This window comes from Alosa sapidissima, chromosome 15 (assembly GCF_018492685.1).
Source record: "Alosa sapidissima isolate fAloSap1 chromosome 15, fAloSap1.pri, whole genome shotgun sequence".
In the NCBI taxonomy this organism is placed as follows: domain Eukaryota; kingdom Metazoa; phylum Chordata; class Actinopteri; order Clupeiformes; family Clupeidae; genus Alosa; species Alosa sapidissima.
In genome coordinates this window covers 4,321,282-4,344,621 of record NC_055971.1, presented here as the reverse complement: position 1 = coordinate 4,344,621, position 23,340 = coordinate 4,321,282, and the positions used below count along the sequence as shown (strand labels likewise).

At 44.0% G+C, this 23,340-nt stretch overlaps 1 protein-coding gene across 1 annotated transcript in view; it reads left to right on the top strand.

The window, feature by feature from the left end:
* Nucleotides 1-23,294, top strand: part of zmp:0000001236 (mastermind-like protein 2) — a 29,294-nt gene extending 6,000 nt beyond the window's left edge. The window contains exons 2-4 of the mRNA XM_042063988.1: nt 14,851-16,179; nt 21,081-21,189; nt 21,673-23,294. Of these exons, the coding sequence (XP_041919922.1) occupies nt 14,851-16,179; nt 21,081-21,189; nt 21,673-22,577 (2,343 nt within the window). The 3' untranslated portion in view covers nt 22,578-23,294. The remainder of the gene's footprint in view (nt 1-14,850; nt 16,180-21,080; nt 21,190-21,672) is intronic.
* Nucleotides 23,295-23,340: the final 46 nt, after the last annotated feature.

The window sequence follows — 23,340 nt, the reverse complement described above, 5'->3', positions numbered from 1 at the left end:
CCAGGAAATTGGAGAGTGCACTCCTGAAGTCATTGACAACAAAAAAGAAGAATACTCTCACCAGAATATGTCAGATGAAAGGGGTGGGGGCGGCTCATTAGATCAGAGTTCAACGTTGTTTACGTTACAGCTCAGGATATTTCTCGCAGTCTGCAGCCAAACTGCCTGGTTTCCCAGGCTTTGCAGAATGTGCGCCATACTGAAAAGAAGCTCAATGCTCTTTTTTCACTTCCCCCCTCCCAACCCCTTTTTCTCTTCTTAGTGACTTGTTTTTCTCTCTCAATGTCTCTCTGTCCATCTGTGCACTAGCCCAGCTCCTCTGGTACTATGTGGTCTCTTGAAAAAATGCTAGCAACTAGTTCAGCAGTTGATGTAGTAAACCCTCATTCAGAGTTTATTTACCTTAGCCACAATTTGGGACGATCTGACAAAAAGCAACATTGTAACTTGGGAGAATCCCTTGCCTTCTCATGCTGGATATACCTTATGAGTGGCCACTGGCATCAATCTGTGCCTACAGTGATGTGGGTTGGAGAAGTGGAGGGAAATGCTCTAATTGTTAGTAGTAGGAAGTGTATCAACAATATCTGCAGGTACCAGCCTAGACGTTTTAGAAGAGTTGTAGACTAGATGTAACATTGTTAAAGGGACACCAGGCAAGCCTGATGCTTTTTTTCTACGAAACTCCCCCTCGCTCGGTCTGAAGCTCTTTTCCTTTTCTTTGTGTCTTCCGTCAAGGGTTTTTGCTGCTTCTTCGCCTGCTCTGCCATTATACACACGTTTAACAATCTCTAGCGTTTCGTTAGACTGCCTCTGTGCTGTAAACTGATCAGCACAGAGGCTGCTTCGGTCGGCGGGTAGGATACACTGAACTTGCAAGTGGGATATTCTTCCTACAGGCAGTAGGGGCGGGCGAGAGAGCCTTCATTCGCTCCATAATAAGTCATTTAACCATATACCGATTTACGAAGATGATTAATTAACACGAAAACGTTGCCTAGTGTCCCTTTAAAGTACTTGCAGTGTAGCATTAATGTAGTCTTCTCAAGTCAGAAGAGTCACCAACCACAAACCCATCTCAGCTGTGGTCTTTGTCCTTGTCCATGATTTCCACAGACATAACCTGCCGAGCGAGCTGCAGCTGGGGAGTTTTATTGTGCCCGCATGACCCCTGCTCTGTTGCTGCTGTTCTTGCAGTTTAAGAGTGTGTGGAGGTGCTAATATACAGCTGTTTATGCTCAGTGAGGCATGTGAATGCTTGTTTCCTTCCAGGGTGTTATTTTCCATGTTTTGAGAGGGTCTATTAGTCCATGTCAGTTCCCTCAAGAAAAAGCTAGTTGATAGCTGTTCAGATTACACACTAACCTATCCCTATTGTCCAGCTTCTGGGTTGTTTTCAATAAATTGTGCCAAGTTGTGTTCCTGATACTGGGTGATCTGTTGAGTTGTGCGTCTGTCTGGCCATAATTGCCAAAAAGTCAACAACAACAATAACAGAAATGTCTGACTTGGAATGGAATGCTGACTCAAGGTCGTTTACTGTGGAAATGAAGTAGACATAACATGTTTGGCAACATAGCTATCCATTTTTCATACATTCCGAGTCTCCAGTAATCAATTTCTTCCCCACAACAAAGTTTGAAATGAATCCAGCGTGTTATCCAGTCATGAGAGAATGACCGGGCAGGATGTAGGAAGTTGTAAACAAGTGAGCTTTTCTCTGTCATGATGTGATATAGCTTCAACTGTAGAAAACTAGATTTAACCAAGAAGGCAGATCACTCTCAAGAAGAGATGTCAATCTGAGGAAAGCAGAGTGGTCGGCAGTATGCTGTCCTTTCCATACTATGAATGCTCAGGTTTGTTCCAACAGACTGAGCATACAGGAGTATACATACACACTCACACACAAACTCTTCTGAGTTTCTTTGGACTGCATAAGTCCACTTTATCCTAATGTTCTTAAGAGAGGAGCAGGAAATGTTGACAAACTCATTTTAATTTGCGGAGGGTCACCATTAGCCTGGCTGTGCCTATTGGTACCAGCTCAGTTCACTTGCCTGGGTTTATAGTGTAGGACTGCTGTTCTGACAGAAGACCAGTGGGAGTGGCTGAGTGAAGTGAAGTTTGTTTGAAATGTACTTATAGAGCAGGGACAGCAGTGATATAACTAGATGGAGCAAAAACAGTAGTAGGATTGATGCAGGGGAAAGAAGATTGTATCAAAGATATTGATACTTGCTCATAGGGTTTGGGAAAAGCCTAATATATCAACTTGCATTAGATAGATAGATATAGATAGATACTTTATTGATCCCCAGGGGAAATTCAAGATTGTTGACGGAGAAGTAGGAAGTATATCCCATATTGGGAGTGTCGCAGTGTGGTTAAAGGCTTGTCAAACTTAACCCGAAGTCTGTGCCCATTAGGAGGTAACGACTGGAAACAATCCCTGATGGAGTGGGGCCAGACATGCATTTGGTTTGCACTAAGCCACTAGCACAGGAACACCCAAGCACATGTGACCTACTGCTGCATAGGGCTGGCTGGCAGCGAAAGGCAGAGACGACTCCCTAGCATGACGTATGGAATGTTATTTTGAGTAAAAGAACGTTCAAGAGGACTACTTAAAATAACCTCAGTTTTTCTGATTAGGTCTCGTAAAACATAAAAATAATTGAATCACATCTTCTGCATTTATTTTTAAGAAACAGTTTGTGCGTTTAGACACAAATGTAACCTTCAAGTTGCTCTTGAAGGAGATGTAAGCAAATGGGCCCAAGTGTAAAAATACAAAATTTCAAAACTGTGTCTTTGACTTCTTGAGAATCTCAAGTTGAGATACAAAAGTCAATTGCAGCGCCACCTGTGGGCAAAATTTAATGTATCTTACATGTCAAAATCCTACATGTCGTCACAAAATATTGTCAATTGAAGCACCCATTTTTGCATTTACATCTTTCACATATTGGTGATATACCACAGTTATTAAGTTAGTAAGTAATGTGGTTCTGGTATGTTCCAATTGATATTGGGCAACAATTTCTTTTCTAGAGAACAGTCAGTAGGCAAATTGTCATGATCATCCAATCAGAATAAATGGAACTGTGGTTGCCCAGCAACATTGCTCAAAAAGTTGCCTCATGTATCATCGCCTTAACATCACTACAATGTTGTAATCTTGGTTCACAACAGTTGGCAATTTATTCTGTGAAAGCTGCTTTCGGTCTCCAGGCTTTTGGGGGGCTACATGCCCACCAAGTCTCGCCCTCCTGTGGTTCCGTGTCCCAGGGATCGTCGTCGACCAAATATTTTGACAAAACCTGTATGGCCATGCTGCATAGCGGCAGTCATAATAATATAACAACAGCAAAAATATAATTAGGGCTGCTGCTGAAAAGCATAGCAGTGGTTTGCAAGATGTGCTCTGGTCAGTGTATCAAAAGCAGCTGTCCAGGCTGATAAACCATCATGATTGCACAACGCTAGATCTGCCAAACAGTTGGAATAATTTGACGATTAATCAAAAATTCTGTGCTCCATGGCTCTGCAAAGGTCCTATTTCAGGCCAAGCAGTGAGTGTATGAGTGAGTGAAAGTGTGTGTGTGTGTGTGTTTTTGTCTGTGTGTGTGTGTGTGCGCACATATGTGTTTCATGTTGTATGTTGTATAGACTCAGAAGCCATAGAGATTGGTGATGTCCTTGGGCAGATGCTGAATTGAGGTTCTTGAGTATATTCTCATTAGCTGCATCATTCTCACATTTTGTTGAATTGCACTGTAGCATGTGGTCTTTCATGACTGCTTCAGAGACAAGGTGGTCATGGGTGTTTCCGTGAGAAAGAATGAGTGAGCAGTAACATTCCTTTCTCACTCACACTCTGGCCAGCAGACCCTCGCTGCTGCACTCCTCTCTCTCCTCCCCTCGGCATGGCTCTCCTCTCCTCTCCTCTCCTCTCCTCTGCTTACTGTCACCCCACCCCCAGCTTCCTTCCTGTTCTTTTTTTAGAATCTATTGGATGTTATTCCCACATCCGGCAACAAAGAGAGGCTTGTGCAATATCCTAACAACATGGCCCTCCAATAGCAAAGCAACAGGGGCACTCATAAATATTTTCATTAAATAGCTCCTGGACCTCACTCTCTGTTTCTCCCCTCTTAACCCCTGCTGAGCTGTAGGTAACACACACTGGGCTGAAGCTGGAGGCTTCGAAGGCTAGGGCTATGTCAAAGCACAGTGGTTGACAGAGAAAATTGTGACATTCTTCATAAACCTTGTTTTTTCAGCATAAAAACATTTCCTATAAAACTTCTCAAGCTAACATTTGTTCTGTTAAGCTAAGGCTGTTGTAATGTTGTAACCACGAGGGATGTTTTATGAGTGCAGGTACAAATGAACAGTTAATTATTCGCTTGGTAATTACATGGGTTTGATTCTCAGGTACACCTAGGCATGGCACTGATTAATATTAACATTCTGAACACAACTAGTTATACATTATCATGTCTGTTGCACAGTAAATGAGAGGTCTGTGAATGTCAAAAGTACTAAGAGCTGAAATGGACATATAGCCTATATCATACGTATAAAAAGCTGCTCACGCCGAGATAACCTGAAAACCACAACTCAACCTACTGGGCTGTTAACTGAAATCCAAGCCTCTTTTGCGGCATTAATGTGTTGTGGGCTATTACGCAAACTCTCTCTGCTTCTAATGTGACTCCCAGAGCAGTGGAGCTGTAGGGAAGGTTGCCTGAACTCAGTCTATGTACTCAAGTCATGTTCTGCTTAAATGAAATGATGTCTTTGTTCATCAGCACTGGTCTTGTGAAAGAGAGAGCACTTGTTGGCTGTAGGGTCTGTTTTATGCTGCAACCCATTCTGATAATGTCTGCACTGCTGTTTAATCCCTGCAGACAAAAATAATGCTTTAATTTGTCCTCAGTGAAAGACATATTAAACGGGTAACAAAAAGCCACAGGATTTTCTGCGATTAAAATGTTGGTTGGCTTCTTTTGGTGAACAAACTGAGGCTGCCTGCTTGCTATCAGCTTTAGACTTTTATAAACCGTAGCAACCAGACCAGGCAATGGCAATTGACAGTTATCATACTAAACTTCATGGACCTTTTTGATTACCGATTTGATCTCTTAACTGGTTTAACAAAACTTAAGTGTCATGTCTTTGCAGTATAGTTTAATGTAGTTTAATCTTATTTCAGAGTGTGTGTGTGTGTGTGCGTGTGCGTGTGTGTGTGTGTGCATGTGTGATGGGGGTAGAGGGATTAAAACATTGGAAAAGTGAAGTTCTTCCATTCGGTGGGGGAGGGGACATGAGTGAGATCATATGATGGTGCTCTCTGCGCCCACTTCCTGCAGTTAGAGTGTTAACGCATGAGGCAATGTCAGAAGACAGATAACGTGAGTGAGGGGGGCAGTGTGAAAATAAGTCACTGAATACAAAGAGAGAGAGAGGAAAAGCAAGTCATAGTGACGGAGAATTAGTAAGTGTTTTGGCACTGCTTAGTGAAAGATTAAGTATTCCAAATGTACAAATTTGTTATGCTGATAAAAATCTTTGATACTGGATTGAGATAGGAGAAAGATGGAGAGAAACTGGCCATCTTGACTGATTTACACAAAGGCCCACGCACACATGGACAGTGTCACAGGCAGCTACATGCTCCAACAAGCCCTATGAGAGGTGTGCTGCAATGTTGAACTCTAAACCACCCTGAAGTCCTCCTCCAGCGACAGCAAATTCTGCACTGGGAGGCTGAAGCCGGCTAACTATTAGCACATGGACTGTGGGCATGCATGAGCTGTCCTGTACGATGTGAGGCTGTCCCTTTTATGGTCCGTGTATTTTGTAGTATAGTGACACTGATCACTTCCTTCTGATAGAGTAGTGTATCAGTAGATACATGAACTTGATCTTGTCGTGTGTTGCTCAGGGAGTTGGCTATCTGATGAACCATAGAGAGACACAAAGAAGTAATAGAGGTATAATGACAACAAAATAAACTAAACAATTTTCAGTGAAATGAACTGTGACACGGAATCCACTAAATGGTCTATATAATTGTATCATTAAAAAAACATTTAAACTCGTATTGCTAAACTCTCTGCTCAGTGCCTAGGGGGCCACTGTTTGTTAGGGTTGGACATTCCTTGTGCCATTACGTTCCCATGTTCTGGACTGTGCCTGCGCGCTGCCTCATTATGAAATCATGTTATAATGTGCTCTTTGTTATCCCCAGCCCTATCATGTTCAATTGGAGCCTAAAGAAATGCGGCGTATTGTGCGAGTTAGTGAATGCTTTTGAAGCCTGTCTAGAGTTTCATTGGTGATGCATGCTAAGGGAAAATGTGTGGGGCTTTGTTCAGTTCAGTCTGAGTTCTAACTAAAGGTGGGTACTAGTTCAGAATGGGACCATGTACTGGTAAAAGGTGCTGCTCTGACTGACAGGGCATTTCCTCTCTGTGCCCTTGTTTTTGCTCTGCAATAATTGAATCCACACTGACAGGAGTCTTTCTCTTTGTTATGTTAGAACTTGTTTCTTTGTTGTGGAGGTTTTAGGTGGGTTTCAGGTCGGTCAAACAGTAATGTTTTAAGCATGCCTTAACTCCTGGGGCCATTTTTTCCCATGGGAGATTAAAATGGAGACTGTGTTTGAATGGAATGTTTCAGCAAGTATGCAGCAGAGTGAGAGAGAGAGGCCCTATCGAAGCGCTGCGTTTACACACTCAAGACTGCAATTAATTGTCATTTACAGGATGTGTTTCATTTCCTCAAACGTTTGCTCCCTTGGTGGGAAAATTGCAGCTTGCCTCTTGTCAGAGGAGAAGTAAGTCAACACCCTGTAAATATTTTTCTTGCCATTCTGAACCTGCTCAGCTGTGTCCTGACACGTCTAATCGTGTTTAGGATGTTACCCAGACAACCTATCACTTTGAAGTAAGCACTGGCAGCTTAACATTTTAACCTGCTTAGGAGAGCACACAAGACAAACCTGGAGCAAACAGCGCAGCTCTTACAAAAATAGTATTACTGTGCCTTCACTGTGAAAGAGTGAGAGCCCATCCTCTGAGCGTGCTGGAAGCAGAGGTGTTAAAAGACAAGACTGCGCAATAATCACTGGCTCTAATTAAAGCTGGCTGACTTTAGGTGAAGCTGCTAATGCCTTGGGACTCGCTGATGGTTTCCCTGTGCATTTAGATGTGTAGTCAGCGACATTACTCACACCAGCATACCGAGTCAGCGCTAGCCTGCTCAGCAGTGGCGTGGCCGCTTTATGAATTTGCTGCCTTTGAATTTTTTTTTATGTGTGGGAAAGGCTGGAGATATTCATGGCCGCATGCTTCAGAATACTCAGCACTCACACATGTAGGGGTATAGTCATCGCTGCTAGGAAGTGTGAGAGTGTGTTCAAATGTAGGTTTTAGAGAGTGAATTTGCACATTTTGTACATGTTTTGTACACATATGGGTATGAACTGTGTGAGTATGTGGTTGCCTTTGTGTGTGTGTATGTGTGTGTGTGTGTGTGTGTGTGTGTGTGTGTGTCACATCTGCACATGTGAGAAGTTGCCAGATGCTGAAGATAGGGAAATGATGTGTGGGGGAGCGGGGAATAGCCCTGCATGCCATAGGGCTCTTCTTTGAAAACAGGAAGGCAATGTGTTCCCCTCTTATGGGCCTTTTCCGGTGCCAGAGTCCCAGGCAGGCTCAGGGTCTGGGAAAAGGCCCAAAGGGTCATATGGAAATGGCCATGTATGGACATACATAGTCACTTTCTTTTTTAGAACTTCTTGTTTTCTTTTTGATAATGTGCAAGCAATAGTGGATTGAAGATCATCTCTTACAAGCTATTTATATACCAGACCCAAATGAAGCTGCTAAGTAATGACATGGCAAGTTAGGCCCAATATGTGTCACAGAGTAAAGGAGTGAACAATCTCCTATGCTTATTTTCAGTCCCTTCAAAGAGATCCAATCATGAAAGAACCAGGCAATCTGAGCCCCATTCATACCCAAAGCTTCACTGTAATTAGCGTAATATGCCAATTAAGTCAGGACTGCTTATAATGTGATATAATTAATTAATAATATATATTATTTTCCCTGTGTCAGTTTAACATTCAGAAACTTGGGCTATTAGAGGGCAGCCATAGGCCGTAGTGACCCCTGGTGGACTGTGTGCCTGAATGAAGCATATCTTCTGTTACCACTTACATATCAGATTACTTAAAATGCTATCTTAGAAATTATCAATCACAATTTTTTAGTCTTCACAAGGTAAGGGTCTCTTTAGGCATTTAACTTTTTCTTCTCTTTCTCTCTCTCTCTCTTTCTCTCTTTCTACCTAATTTCTCAAACATGTGATCCACATCTTTGTTTCTCTCTCTCAGCTGAGCACTGTTTCTGTGTTAGTGTCCCTGTTTGCACCTCTCCCTTTCTCTCCCTTTCCCTCTCTCTGTCTCGCTCCTCTCTAGCCATCTGTTGCTCTCTCCGGGGTTGGGAGCAGCTCAGAGAGCAGAGAGAGAACTTGAGTCACTATTGCCACTAAATGAAACCCTTTCAGAATGGGCAGGGGAGCCCTCATAAGCCTTTCTGCCTCTCCGACTGGTTGCATAGCATTTGCTCTGAACACCAAGATGGTGGGGTAGAGTGGGAGGTCTTTCACCCCCCCTTCCTCCTCCTCCTCCTCTCTTTTTCTGTTTCCTTCTTTTTCCTCTTTTAACATGGACAACCCATAGTGAGAGTGAGAGAGAGAGTGAGAGTGAGCAAGGGGGGAGATTAAGAGAGAGACATTAATAGAAAGACAGATGGAGATGGGAAAGGAGACAAGACAGAATGATCGAGCCAAGAAGACAGAGCAGCACAGCAGGAGGAGTACACGTAGAAACATTAACATGGACGACACAGAAAAAGATGGAGCGACAAACTTGCATACACTCAGAACGAACGAACGAAAGAAAGAAAGACATAATTCCAAGACACACACAAAGAAGGGAATCTATTGTAGCATTCTTTCTTTTGGAAAAAAGTTTCCATTCGTAACAATGAAATGAAACAGCACACCAGCCTTTGCCATGGGTGTGAGTGAGTTTGTGTGAGGAAAGCAGGAAGTGGTTGCTAAGTTAACCTGAGGAACACTACTCTTTTTGTATTCCTGCCATTGTGAGAGGGGGCAGATACCATGGGACTTCTGTTCCCTTTTGGCCCAGTTCACTTGTACTCCTTGTTATGTGGTATTTCAGAACCAGTAAAGGGGAGATTGGAGGGGGTCGGTTCATAAAAGACTGCCTTTGACAGTTGTCAGCTATAGTTTAGGCAGCAATATGCAGTCAGTTGAATAAATCTTGCAGCTCTATTGAGTTGTCAAACACCCACAATCAGAATATATCATTCAGGGTGTGGGATCATGGGATGCATTCTATAGACAAGGTGTGTAGAATATCCTTCCATGTATCTGTGTTAAGGTTATAGGGATATTTGTGGCATCGTCTTCTCTAAACGTCAAGGGCCACTAAATTGGATAATCAGTAATAACAGATTTACGAAAATTAAAAACAAAAAAACTTAAATAGCCATTAATCTTCTACACTTGAAAACATGGTATCATTTGGTATCCCGGTATCATCATAGTATTGCTATGTATCAGCATAGTGGGATCATTTCAATTTGAATGTCACTGTAATCCTCTCTGTAATTTGCACAGAGTATGTGACATGGTGTGAGTCCCATTCCTCCTCTTATTGATGCATCCCTATCTCCCAGAAATCATTAAAAGTCCTGAAGAAGGTCATCATATAATTTCAAATGTTCTCATCAGAGATGAGGAAAAAAGAGAGAGAGTGAAAAGAGAGAGAGAAAAGGAGAGAGAGAGAGAGAGAGCCACCCCACTCTGCAGTGCCCGCTGTCGCTCTGGCCTGCCAGTGTGTGTCTGTGTGAGAGGCTGTGACAGGAGGAGGTGAGGTGAGGCGACAGCAGCGCTAGCCTGGGTGAGCTCCACCAGCACTGTGATGTGAGCTGAGGTGACACATGTCAGCGGAGGTTGACAGACATCACTTCATCTGCTCTAGCCTCGTCACTGGTGCCACAACATGGCCTGCCTCAGGGCCTAACCCAGACACTACACATGGCTCTGCTTTAGATACTGTATGTTGGAATAATGGCAGGAAACTGTGGTTCTTTATGGCTATCTTCTCAGTCATCCATGAATGTCCTTGGCTACTTATCTCTTTTCGAAATCTTTTTTTGTCTTCTGCTGCCTCCCACTGTTGTGAAATATTGAAACCTTTATTGCAACGCTTTGGTCACTACACAGCAGTTTTGAGTTTTGGCTAGACTTCTCAATTGGTTTTCTCGCCATATTAGTACTGTGCAGTCTCTTTCTTCATGTAAAATCTCACAATCTAGAAGCAACATTGTGAAATGAACAGCTCAGTAGTTGCCAGTCTCCTGTTTTCTGACGTGTTGAGTGGACCTTGGGTGCTCGGCCTCTTGAAGCTCCTTGTGAACAAACCCGCTGCCTCTGCCAGGGTTTGGGTGGCGCTGTCAGCTGTCTGGCGCTAGTTCTAGCTTAGTTAGCTAAGTCCAGACAGCAGAGCCTGTGGATACAATGTAAATGTGAGGAAAGGCTGCTCTAATTGTTGGGCTTCGCCTGAACACGGATGTGCGGTAAACTCACATCTCTTCAAAGGCGCTCTCATCATCATGCTCCGCCATCTCCCGGGGGAGCTCCCGCCCAGCAACCTGCCTGCCTGCCTGCCTGCACCGCTCTCGCTCGGCGCTGATCCTCCCCTCCTGCTCTTTCTTCCTCCTCATCCTCCTCCTCCTCTCCCCGGGGGCCTGGCATCAATCTAGTAATCCGTCAGGAAGTGTGCTGAGGCAAAGTGCTGAGCAGTGCAGAGTGAAGTGGTGGAGCCCACCTCTGCAGTGAGGAGGAGGAGGAGGAGGAAGAGGAGGAGGAGGCCCGGCAGCACGTGCCCAGGCTAATCAGAGACCTACACACCATGGCTGGCCTTCTCTCTCTCTCTCTCTCTCTCTCGCTCTCTCTCTCTCTCTCTCTCTCTCTCTCTCCGGATCTTTCGCCCTCTCTCTCTCTTCCCATCCTCCCACCCTCTCTATCTCTCTCCCTCTTGTGGAGAGGACATAGAAAGCCAACCAGTGGGGCTTGAAGATAAAGCCTTTTCAAAAGGTGTTTCAGTGTCTTGCTGACTCGTGAGGCTTAGAAGGAACCCTGACTTTTGTCTAGTTGTATATCCATCCTCCACTGTGTCTAACAGATTAATGAAGCTGTGACCTCAAATGTGTTTGTGTTCCGTGAACACAATGATGCAGGCAGTTTCCGTTGCTGTATTTGGTTTGCCAAGACTATTTCCATCCAAGGCACAGCAGGCAATCTTATTATACACCTCAAAATAATCTTTGGGTGTACTGTTTCTCTAAAAGGAACAATGATGTCATCATCATCATCATCATATACCTTTTAATATGTAGCCTAATAGTTCAGTTATTCATGGTCACCATGAACCATGCGTCTAAGTAGTTAGGGATAACGGCCGCCGAGGTGTCCTGTTATACGGAATTAATGGACGAGGGCGAGGGGCCTCTGCCCGAGTCCATTAATTCCGTATAACTGGACACACCTCGAAGGCCGTTATCCCGCTTATCACCCGGTTGCCACTGTAAAGTAAAGGAAACACGTGGTTCCGTTTAAAAAGAAACTCACTAGTTCAGCTTGTTGTACAACTTTCGTAGGCCCTATAACAGCGATAGCATGGACAGTTAGCTTGTTGATACAGTTGATTCCATTGTTGCGATTTGCGAAGCCTGCCTCCAGGCTCAACCGTCGTCCTACTATTGTTGTTATAGGCTAGTCACCATTCATAAGCATTGATATGGAACGGCGATTAAACTTTTTTTTACCAGATCTACTTCATAGGTGTCCCATTATTCAGAATTAAAAGCCACCCCGCCAGTCAATCAGAAAAGAGTATTTCTGCTCTCCGGGTGATGAGCATTATTATTATTGTGTATTAACACTTGTACTAATGCAGTGGTGACTGCAGGTGTTCTATTTCCCCTGCAAACTTGACACTAGCTCCAAAAAGCTCCTGCTTTACTTTACACTAACGCCACAGTCACCACTGTCTTCTACAGATGGAACATGCCCTTTGGCAACAAGCATTTCTTATCACAAACACACACAATATCAATATGAAAGAACAAAGTAACTGTTTTGCATTATACAGTAGTTTGTTACACAGTATGTTACATTGAACATGGTAGAAATAATACACTGTAACAAAATCTATACTGTTACTGTACTCTAAACTGCTACCCAGCTCTCCCATTCTGCCTGTTAAGAGGGCAGATTGGTCAGGAGTCACTTTCAACATGATCCCAACTTTCTGGGCTCATTAAATCTTAATCAGAAAATCTATTTTTAGATCTCTTAGATTTGTCATGGGGATTTTAGGCAAATATAGAGAGCGCCACTGGCTTGCACCAGGAAAATGAATGAGTTTTTAAGACTTCCACCTCGACCCAATATGCTGTTCCTGAAGATACCATTTACATGCAAAGGCATACATTAGCATTCAATAAACATAACATCCGACCTCATCTGCAGTGTAGAAAAATTATATGTAATCTTGTGTCATTTTTGGGGTGTTAAGCTCATTTTGATTCTTGGCTTTGACATATCTGTTTTTATCTGCTTTAATATTTTAGATTTATTAATTCCGTTTTTTGAACACTACTTAATGCTAGGCCTCAGGATAAGGATGTCTAGTACTAAGTAAGTAGGCGATGAAAGAATAATGCTGTCACATAGAGACCTCGGGCATTTCTGTCACTCCTTTGAAATGCACTGGTGCTGTGCACTGGAAATCAGAGGCATTTTCCCCAAGCTGTAGCATACAGTTACTCATTCATTGGAGGGATCCCTGGTGACTGATCCTTTCCTGATATCATGTGGAGCTTACAGTTCTCATGAAGAGTCTGGTTACTTGGAATGGTCTGGTTCAGATTTGGATTGTAGGTGTTGTGGAATGTGGAAAACATGTGAGTAAAGGAGAGTAGCTTAGATGTGTGTTGGGTGTTCCTCGCAAAAACAGCTGCTCTATCTGAAGCCTTAGGTTTCATTCACCCTAATCTGCCACCCTTAGAACACACAAACACACACTGCAGAAAGCCACATGTGCATACAAAGACCAGAAGGGAAATCACTAAAAGAAAAGTTCAGACATACCACCTCCTCCCAAGGATGCCTCCCGCTGTAACAGCTGGTGAGACTGGGCACTGGTGATTAGGGTCTTTGATGTTCAGGATGTCCTGTTCAGGGACTTAGCCCATGTCAAGGTCATGATACTCCAAGTCACTTGGTACTGAAGTCCAGAACCTTGATGGGAGATGTCCAGTTTTAACCAACACATCAGAATGCCTCTGACCATATGTACAAACTGTGAGGCAGAGCTTAGGGAAGTTGAGGCCTGAGATCAGTGGTGGACAGGTGGAGGTGTAGTGAAGAGCAGATCATGTGCACTCTAATGGTGGACAGGTGGAGGTGTAGTGAAGAGCAGATCATGTGCACTCTAATGGTGGACAGGTGGAGGTGTAGTGAAGAGCAGATCATGTGCACTCTAATGGTGGACAGGTGGAGGTGTAGTGAAGAGCAGATCATGTGCACTCTAATGGTGGACAGGTGGAGGTGTAGAGAAGAGCAGATCATGTGCACTCTAATGGTGGATGAATCCTTGAACCAACATGCTACTCACTCACTCCTCTTGGTCAGAAAACAATGGAAGCTCCACTGATAGCTAAGGTTGCATTTGAAGGGTCACATACCAGTAAACAAGAACAGGAGTTCATGGCATACTCCACTCCTCCACTACTCCTCCAGTCTACTGAAGGCAGCAGGACTCCAAGACTAGCTAAATAATAGGAGAGGGCGGAGGAAGGCAGCAGTCAATCCCTGCCCTTTGAGGATGACTACTACTTTCACTTCACTTTCAAAGCCAGACACGCTCAGGGATACCATTGCACATAATGAGGGACAGGGCTTTTGATTTGTATCCCTCCTGCATTACATTTTGCTGTGTATGCCAACCAGGGCCTCATATGTTCACTTGTTTCCTGTCAGCTAATTTTCATATTTGCATGCTTATTTCCTGACCTAATTATATCAAGAGATGAAGAAGACAATGAATGAATGAATTTAATGAAATTGAATCCCCTCTCACACATAATAAGCAGAATGAAACACACACACACACACACACACACACACACACACATGCACAAAGAAAGCACTGCTATTTTTACTCTGAGACTACAGAGGGAATATTATTGATGTGGAAAGCACGAAAAGCTTTCTTTGTTCTATCTCTATGATTGCTATACAAATTTCCTCAGCTAATGACAGGACTTTCAGACCCCCATGTACTCACTGTCTCAGCGGGCATGTATGATGTAGACTTGCTAATTGCTGGACAAGGGGTTTGGTGCCAACCACCTCTGTCATGCTGCCAAAATGGGCAATGAATGTGCTATGAGTTACTCTGATGATTTGATACAGTTTTTTTGTCACTGCTGATGAAAAATACATGAAATAAGAGGTGATTTTCTGAGATGTTCTAGGCCACGTGCCTTACTGTCCCTTCAGGCACATTTCAGCATAGACTGGCTATTGATCTTTGTTCAAAGAAAGTACAAGGAGGCATTCTTTCAGTATTTTGTCCTCTGTGACTTACTTTAGTGTGCAAACCATACTGTACATATAATGTGTTGTTTCATATTTGGATGAATTCTAATTTTGTCATCTTTTTTGTTGCCTTAGGTCCATGGGTCATTGAGAAGAAAGATTGAAGGACACCCTTCTGGTTTTAAGAAAAATGGCGTATCTTGTGGGACTTCCGGAGGGGACTTCAAACGCCTCCGTGTGGATCCAGGAAGTCTTCAGGCTGGGCCCTGTGCTCTTGGGCCCAGCAGGGGTCAGAATAATCACCCAGGCTCAGCCTCCATGGGCCACCACGCTCTGCACTCCCTGATGCCCCACAGCTTGGGCAGCGACCTCTTCAACAAAACCCTCAGGGAGATGAAGAAGGAGTGTGTGGAGGTGCAGACCTGTGGCCAGGCCTCAGCAGACGTTAGCATGATTGGCTTCGACTTCCATGATGAAGGGGGAGGCCAGATCGACCCTGAGCTCCAGGAGCTCTTTGACGAGCTGACCAAATCCGTGCCCTCCTTGAATGACCTGGAGTTTGAGAAGATCCTCAAGCATGATGACACCTTTAATCTGGAGTTGGGGCGTCCCAGCTCAGCAGGTTCGACCAATCCTTGTCCCCTCTTAGATAAACCAATCAAGACAGAGTACTCGCCCGACTTTGGCCAGGTGTCTAAGGGCTCCCCACAGCTCAGGCCTGCCTCAGCTGGCCCATCGTTCTCCATGGACGGTTCGGTACAGATAAGTCATGGTCATACATCTCAGGGCTCTGCTGGCCTCTCCAGAACCATAGCGGGCTGGCCAGAGCTCTCTCATGCTGAGCAGCTTAAACAGATGGCAGCAAACCAGCTGCAGCCCAGTGTCCTGCTCCACCACCCCCAGCAAGGGCACCCGCATCAGAACCACCAGGCCAGCTGGTCCCTGGGCCTGGGCCCTCACTCTGCAGGGGGCTTCCCCTCTGGAGATAAACTACCTGGGGTCTCCACAATGTGCTCCACACAGCACAACAGCCCTCTCGGCATCAAGCAGAACAAGGGCAGAAATAACTGCCTCTTCAAGCGCAATGGATTCAACAATTCTAACTATACAGACCTCAAGGTCCTCAACAGCAAGCCCATGCTGCAGTTCACTCCTAAGGCTGGAACCTCTATTGGGCAACAGGGCTCCCTCATGTCTTTGCCTCAGGGTAAGGCCACCTCACAACAACAACAACAAAAACAACAACAACAACAACAACAACAACAGCAGCAGCAGCAGCAGGAGCAACAAGCAAACAAAAACCACAGTCAGCACCAGAACCAGGCCCATAGCGGACTTCATTTCCAGAACCAGCAGGTACCCACGGCTGGATCACAGTGCCTCCTGACCAAAGGAATGCCTCCGAGATCGTGTCTCAACCAGCACGGGCCGGGGATGCATCTCAAAATGAGTCAGCAACAAGCGGTAAAACTGATTTTGAATTTAAAGATGCAGTTAAGCGGTTTTGTCTAACTTCATGAGATAACTAGCTAAGATCCCACCAACAATTGCACAGTTGGCACTGATGAAAGCAAGCTAATTCTCTGACTGATGTTTTTCAGGTGATATAGACATGAATCTAGTATCAAGTATTGTTATGTTATACTAATGTGGAAATCAGACCTTGATAGTAGTGATTAGTATCAATAGAACAGACAGTCAGATATGAGATAGGCCAGCATCACTCACTTTCTATACCCATCCTCTTTCTGTCTTGCTCTCTCTTGGTGTCTGTTTTGGCCCAAAGCCCTTTGTGAGCTGAGTTTCCGCTCTGAAAAACAGCCCTTTGCCCTTGTTCTTGTGAGAATATTGTTGATGTGCTCACAGTAGCTAGAGTCTTGAATATGTTTCCCTTGGAGCCATCTGACAGCAGCCCTGGTTTGTGGCAGTGTGGCAGATTAACATGCAAGACCTTTAATTTCTCCACTTGTCACAGCCATTCTCCATCAGCACATAGACGTGCGCAGCGGGATTTGTTAATTGGAGTCTGTTAGCTGCAAGGAACAAGTTGTGGAATATGACGGTAATCTGCTTAGCTTGGTGCCAGAAGTGTAACGGCTGATTTGTCATGATTGGGGAGATGAATGTCCACCTTTCTGCACAAAACCCACTTTTGTACAGAAGTGATAATGGGCAACCACGCAAGTTGAGCCATCTGGAATGTGCTTCAAAATGAGATGAGGAGAGCGATTGTTCTGTCTTAGAACAGCCAGGAATTCAGCCCGTTCCCAATGCAAGAGTTAGCTCTGGTCCCGACATCATGTCATCAGGCAAAAAAAGGCATCTCCCTTCACCTCCTCCCACAGTGAAGTGGATTAGTGATGCTATGGAAATAAAGATCCTTCATTGCAGACACAATCTCCCTTGGAGTGGCAATTAGCTCCAATGTATTTCCTCCCAATGGGAGATACTTAGAGAGATGGCTCTGAAAGAGCACGAACTGCCTGGATCTCTTTATACACTGCTACCATTTCCCCATGACACCTTTTAAAACACAGCACTTTTCTCCTGTGATTGATTTTAATGGCCATGTTGTAGATATCTATAGGGTTTCCACAAATAGGCTAAAATCACTAATGATGACCATGTGGTCATAAGATCATGTGGGGTCTTAAAATTGACCATTAGGTGAATTCTGGAACCTTTATATGGGTGAATGATGAAAATGTGTACAGGTAATGCAAGTGGTTTGAATATTTTAAAGAATATTGATTTCAAAGTCATACAGGATACAATTTAGGGTTTATATTTTGGTAAACCAAATGAAAGCAAACACAAATATACATGTATTGTTCTTCCAGTGTGAGGAGGAATGAAGAGTGTGGCAGGCAGGCTGTGGGGAGATTGTGTGGGAGGAAGTGTGGCTGTGGCTGAGATGGTGGTGGTGGCTGGCGGGAGTGGTTGAGCGTGGGGGTAAAGGGGATGGGAATGACAGGTTGTAGCTGGTTGGCGCTGTGAAGGGAATGCTTGTTTTCTGGGAAAGAGCTTTGGGGCCAAATCCAGATGCCGAGGCCCATCCCTTGGGACTGCAGCCGGAGGGAAAGCCAGGAGTGTGAGAGCCGGGAGTGCACACTGCCACAGAGAAGGAGAGTGCATGTGGAACAATACAGACTGGGTGTGCTTTCTGTGTGTGTCTGTGTCTGTGCGTTTGTGTGTGTGTGTGTGTGTGTGTTTGTGTGTGTGTCTGTGTGTGTGTGTGTGTCTGTGTGTCTGTGTGTGTGTGTGTGTGTGTGTGTGTGTGTGTGTGTGTACAACAGAAAAAAAACCATATGAGTTTAGGTCTATGTGAAAGACGCAATGGTAGCAAGTTATAATAGAGAAACGTGAGAATGAGTGTGAGAGACTCTATATGTGTGTGTGTGTGTGTGTGTGTGGGAGAGAGAGGGGGAGGTGGAGGCAGACAGTGAGTGAGCGAGAGGCCCTGGATGTGTGTCAGCTGGCCATAATGTTCTGGGCCAAGAGCATTCTTCACACACGGCTCCTTTATGGCCTCCATGGCCACATGTGGGATTCATTTAAAGTAGAGAGGGAGGAAAAAAGAAAGATGGGAAATGGCTTCATGACACATCAGGATGACAAAGAGAGGATTACGCAGACGTACATGTTAACAGAGCTCTTGTTTGAAAGCCTCACTCATGCCCAGTCTCCACAGAGGGGAGGGCTTGGCTGGGTGTAATATGAGGATGGACGGGCTTTGTGGTCAGATTTTCTGAGAACCTCCATGATTTCTCACGGTGCTGCTAATTGGCTGGAGTACAATGGAGTGAATAGACTTATGGCTTTTCAGCTTTGTGAAAATGAACAGTACATTTTGTTGACAACAGTTGGAGTTATGTGGCCCAGTGGCCTGTATTTTATCTGCATCTGTATTTCTTTCTTGTTTATTGGCTTGCATATGTTAGGATTGACAGAAATCATATTTTACAATACATTCAGTGTCATCTGTTTCTGTAGAACTATTAATAACAGAACTTGAGGTCTGAACTCTGTATAGTAAGCAGAAAGGCAACAGTGGCAACGTACTTTTAGCAGGGTGAAATCTTGGGAAGAAATAAAATAAGCAACAAGTAACTTCAAATAAGAATCTGGAATTACTGTAACCTTTCTTTTCTAGATGATGGCAACCTCAACTTGATGAAATCTGAAAGGCATTTTCATTTGCCCCTGCTCTCACACTGAGCCGTCAAAGTTTTGAATTCTTCCTGTGATGTGATGTGATGTGTGTGTGTGTGTGTGTGTGTGTGTGTGTGTGTGTGTGTGTGTGTTTACTTGGGTAGGGCAGTGAGAAAAGTTAGAAAAGTGGGGAGGGAGTTTGCTCTCTCTGTGTTTCCCTTCTGGGACCTCTAGAGCAAGTCTGCGGAGAATGGAGCTCTTCTCAGTGTCTATGAATAATGTAGTGCTCCACCGCCAGATCCATTTTGCCCTGGGAAATGTTTTGAGTCAACATGCTGATGGAAGTTGCTTACAGACCGGTTGTTTGGTTATGGGACAGGACCAGGAGTTCACGCTTGCGATGACATATGACCGTAGGAGTTCACTTTGGGAGAGGAGCTAGATGATGGAAGTGTTTCTCAGACCAAGAGGCATGAGGCCTCTAGGGAATATGTAGATATGTATATCTTCTGAGGAGCTTTTCAGGAAAGTATATGGAAATAATAACCTCAGTGGTGCCCCTTTAAATGTACTTCTTGTCAAAAACAACAATGTTTTATACATATCGAAATAATGTAACTGAAAGAGTAGTTTTCCCTAATGTTCTTATCCTCAATTCTTTCATATTTTTAGCTTTGCTCCATTTACACTTGAACTACATGGTTGTTTCCAGGTCAGATCTATTACAACCACAAAACAAGGACAGAATATTTTGACTCCTTTTAATGTTGGTCGGCAGTGCTGCAATTCCATGATTACTTCAGTTGCGCCCGTAACTGACTGATACTGTTCAGTTGTGGGCGCCAGTTAAAGAGCTGTGGCATGCACCTACAGGTTTAGTACATTCAGCATCAAATGAAAAGGCACAGCGTGTGCTTTTTACAGACTGGCCAAGTCACTGTTAACGCTCTGTTCTTTCATCAATATATTTGCCCCTTGTGTTTCTCCCAACCAACCTCCACATTGCTCTAATCTAGTTTAGTTTAAAGCTACTGCTGCATAAAAACAGATGTTGCTGCTTAACAAACAGCTGATCTACAACATGAGCGAAAGCTGTGGATGTAAACAAGACCACCCAAGCGCAGACGGATCTAGAGAGGTGGTCCTGGGAATAGAGGTGGGAGGATGAGCCAACATGTTACACTGTAGCCTACAGCTGCTTCCATGCGTCTAAGCTGAAGGAACAAGTTCTTCAACAAGGTTGAATGGAGGGGTTAGAGAGGATGACTGTGTTTCCTGACTGAATTAAATATCTATGTTTACGTGCAGGAACATGAATGATATGTGTTGGACTTTAGTTTCCCAGAAAAAGGTACATCACAGTACAACAGTAAATCTGTCAGAGTAGTCTACATGGAACACCAGTGAGACCACTAGCAATGATGCTCTCAAGGTTAGCATGGACCTTTTTAGACCACTAGCGATGATGCTCTTAAGGTTAGCATGGACCTTTTTTGACCACTAGCAATGATGCTCTCATGGTTAGCATGGACCTTTTTTGACCACTAGCAATGATGCTCTCAAGGTTAGCATGGACCTTTTTTGACCACTAGCAATGATGCTCTCAAGGTTAGCATGGACCTTTTTTGACCACTAGCAATGATGCTCTCAAGGTTAGCATGGACCTTTTTTGACCACTAGCAATGATGCTCTCAAGGTTAGCATGGACCTTTTTTGACCACTAGCAATGATGCTCTCAAGGTTAGCATGGACCTTTTTTGACCACTACTAGCAATGATGCTCTCAAGGTTAGCATGGACCTTTTTTGACCACTAGCAATGATGCTCTCAAGGTTAGCATGGACCTTTTTTGACCGATGGTTGTAGAATGTCTGTATACATTTTCATTTCCGCACATCTGTGCATACCTCTACATTACTCTATATGTGTTTCCACAAAGTCCAATGAACATCATCAGAGCATATCATCCCAGTAGTCAGTATCCTTAGAGCTCTGCGTTGTCTCCTGGTTTTCCCTGAAGTTGAACCAGAGGGTTAGCTTTCCTGTTGGAGCATAGTCTGTAGCTTTGCTGTACTATATCATGACTTTGGCTGGGCAGAAATAGCAAAGCTATCCATATGTTACACATGCACATACACAAGTCACATGTACATAGACACTGTCAGCTTAGTTCACCTGATCATCACTCAGTCAGTATATGCCTCTATGTTTTAGGATAAAGTCGGTCCCCAAGACCAGTTCAGTCATCATCTCACAAGGCCTCCCCCTGATTACGAGCAGGCCAGAATCGCTGCAGGAGGACAGCACTCAATGATATACACAGGTAATAGTCTATGATGTCATCTTAGCTTTAAGTATTGTATTAACATTATTGTATTCTGTATTTTTTCAGCATTTCAGTATTGTATCCATTATATTGGTTGTTTAAGTCATGTATCATTATTTATATGGCACCATTTTACTATGAATACAATGTTTGTGTAAATCTAAAAAGATTCACACCACATAAAGATCCATGTTTAGTCCAAACAACAGCAGCACAACCTCCATCTGTTCGCTTTTACATTTAACAGGCTAGAGCTAAATAATAATAATAAAAACACATGTAACACCAGACCATTAATCATTAATCTTTTATGCCAGTGGTGAAGGCTAATGTATAGCTAACAGCAACAAAATATCAGCTTACAATGTAATGTAAATGGTGCTGACTTTGTACAGATACCCTGACCGTAAACCCAGTGCTATCATTAACAGACTGGTTTATCATGGTATAGTTGTTAATGTTTGTTTGTATTGTCTTTAGGAATTAATTCCTCTCAACCTGTTGCAAAGACCAGCCCAGACCAGAGTGACCTGCAGGCCATGCCCTGCCCCCTGCCAAACAGCCAGGCCTCTAAGATCATGCCCACTTCCAGTGACACCTTCACAAGCGGACAGGACCCCCGTCAAGGGTCCTGTGTCCAACCGTGTGTGGGCCCGCTGAGAGAACAGCAGCACCAGCACCCGTTCAACAGCAGCAACGACAGCAGAATGGGGGGATTACATCCAAACAAACTGCCACCGTTCCAGGGAGCTAACGCTCAGAGCTTTGCCTCCAACTCTGTCACAAACATCCAAGCACGTGTCAGGACTGCGGTGAGTCAGCACAGGCTGCTGGGACCAGGGCTACGTGGCTCCCCTGGTGGTGCCAGTATGGAGGCAGGCATGAGTTGGGCCCAGGGACACAAACAGACTGGGCTGGACCTGAAGAGGAGACCAGGATCCGCGGGATCCCCTGGCTCACAGCCCGACTTGGGTGGGCACCACCATTTCCCACAGACTTCGATTGGACCCCCCAATCAAGTGGCACCACATGGGGGAATGCCACCCCTCAACCCTGCCAACCTTAGGGGGCCAACCACAAGAACGTGTCCACCACAGACCCAACCCCGGGTGCCCACACCTTCCACCAATCTGAATCCAGGCTCTATACCCGAGTCAGTTTGCACTGGTCCGTTCCCCCCACCCAGCCTGAGAGGGTATCAGCAGAACAACAGCAGTAGTCGCCCAGGCCAACACACATTTGACTTTCTGCCCGAGGGGGACAACACCGTGCCGGGGGTGAACACCGACTCCGATTTTATTGACTCGCTCTTGAAATCAGGCACAGGAAATGATGACTGGATGAAGGACATTAACCTGGAAGAGATTCTTGGTGGAAACTCTTAAAGTGGCTCTCTGCAACCAGGGAGCCACTGATTCATCATGAAAGGATTCCAGAGGTTGGAATTTCTGATCAAATTGACTGCATATAACGTATACATGATGGTTATTACTAATACTAAATATGAAAATGTTTGTATATGCAAAATTATAATTACATTTTACGTCTAAAAAGAATGTGTTAGAAAGTCCATGTTGTTTTCTCCAAGCATGTTTTATATGGAGCATTTCTTAACATTTTGTGACGTGTGTATACCAGTGCATACCAGTGCTATAACAGTCAGTCATTATGTTGTAGAAACTGTAGAGGTCATTTATTTAAACATCTACAATGGGTTGTGTTCATATGATGGGCCCCAGTGATAAATATATGAATGATATTGTATCACAGTTTGCATTTTCTATAGCCCCATACCTTAAGCTTTTTAGTACTGAAGTTATAATCTGGTTCAATAATTCATCCCAAATCTGTAGACATTAAAACAAATCTTTGGCTTTCAGCTTCTGGTATCAAGGCTCGCAAGTTAGCTATTCTGTAATAAATATATTTGGATGGGTTGTCTCACTAATACATTTGTAACCAATTTATATTTTGAATCCGATAATGAAATATTTTGTAGGAAACTTTATCTGATGTTGATGTCCAAGATACACGCCTCCATTGTCAATTACACCTTTGTATACTGGTAATAACCTGTAACATAAAAAGCAATGTTGATTATATATAATGTTGAGTTGTCAGCATCATTCCATTGTATGTTATTGATTG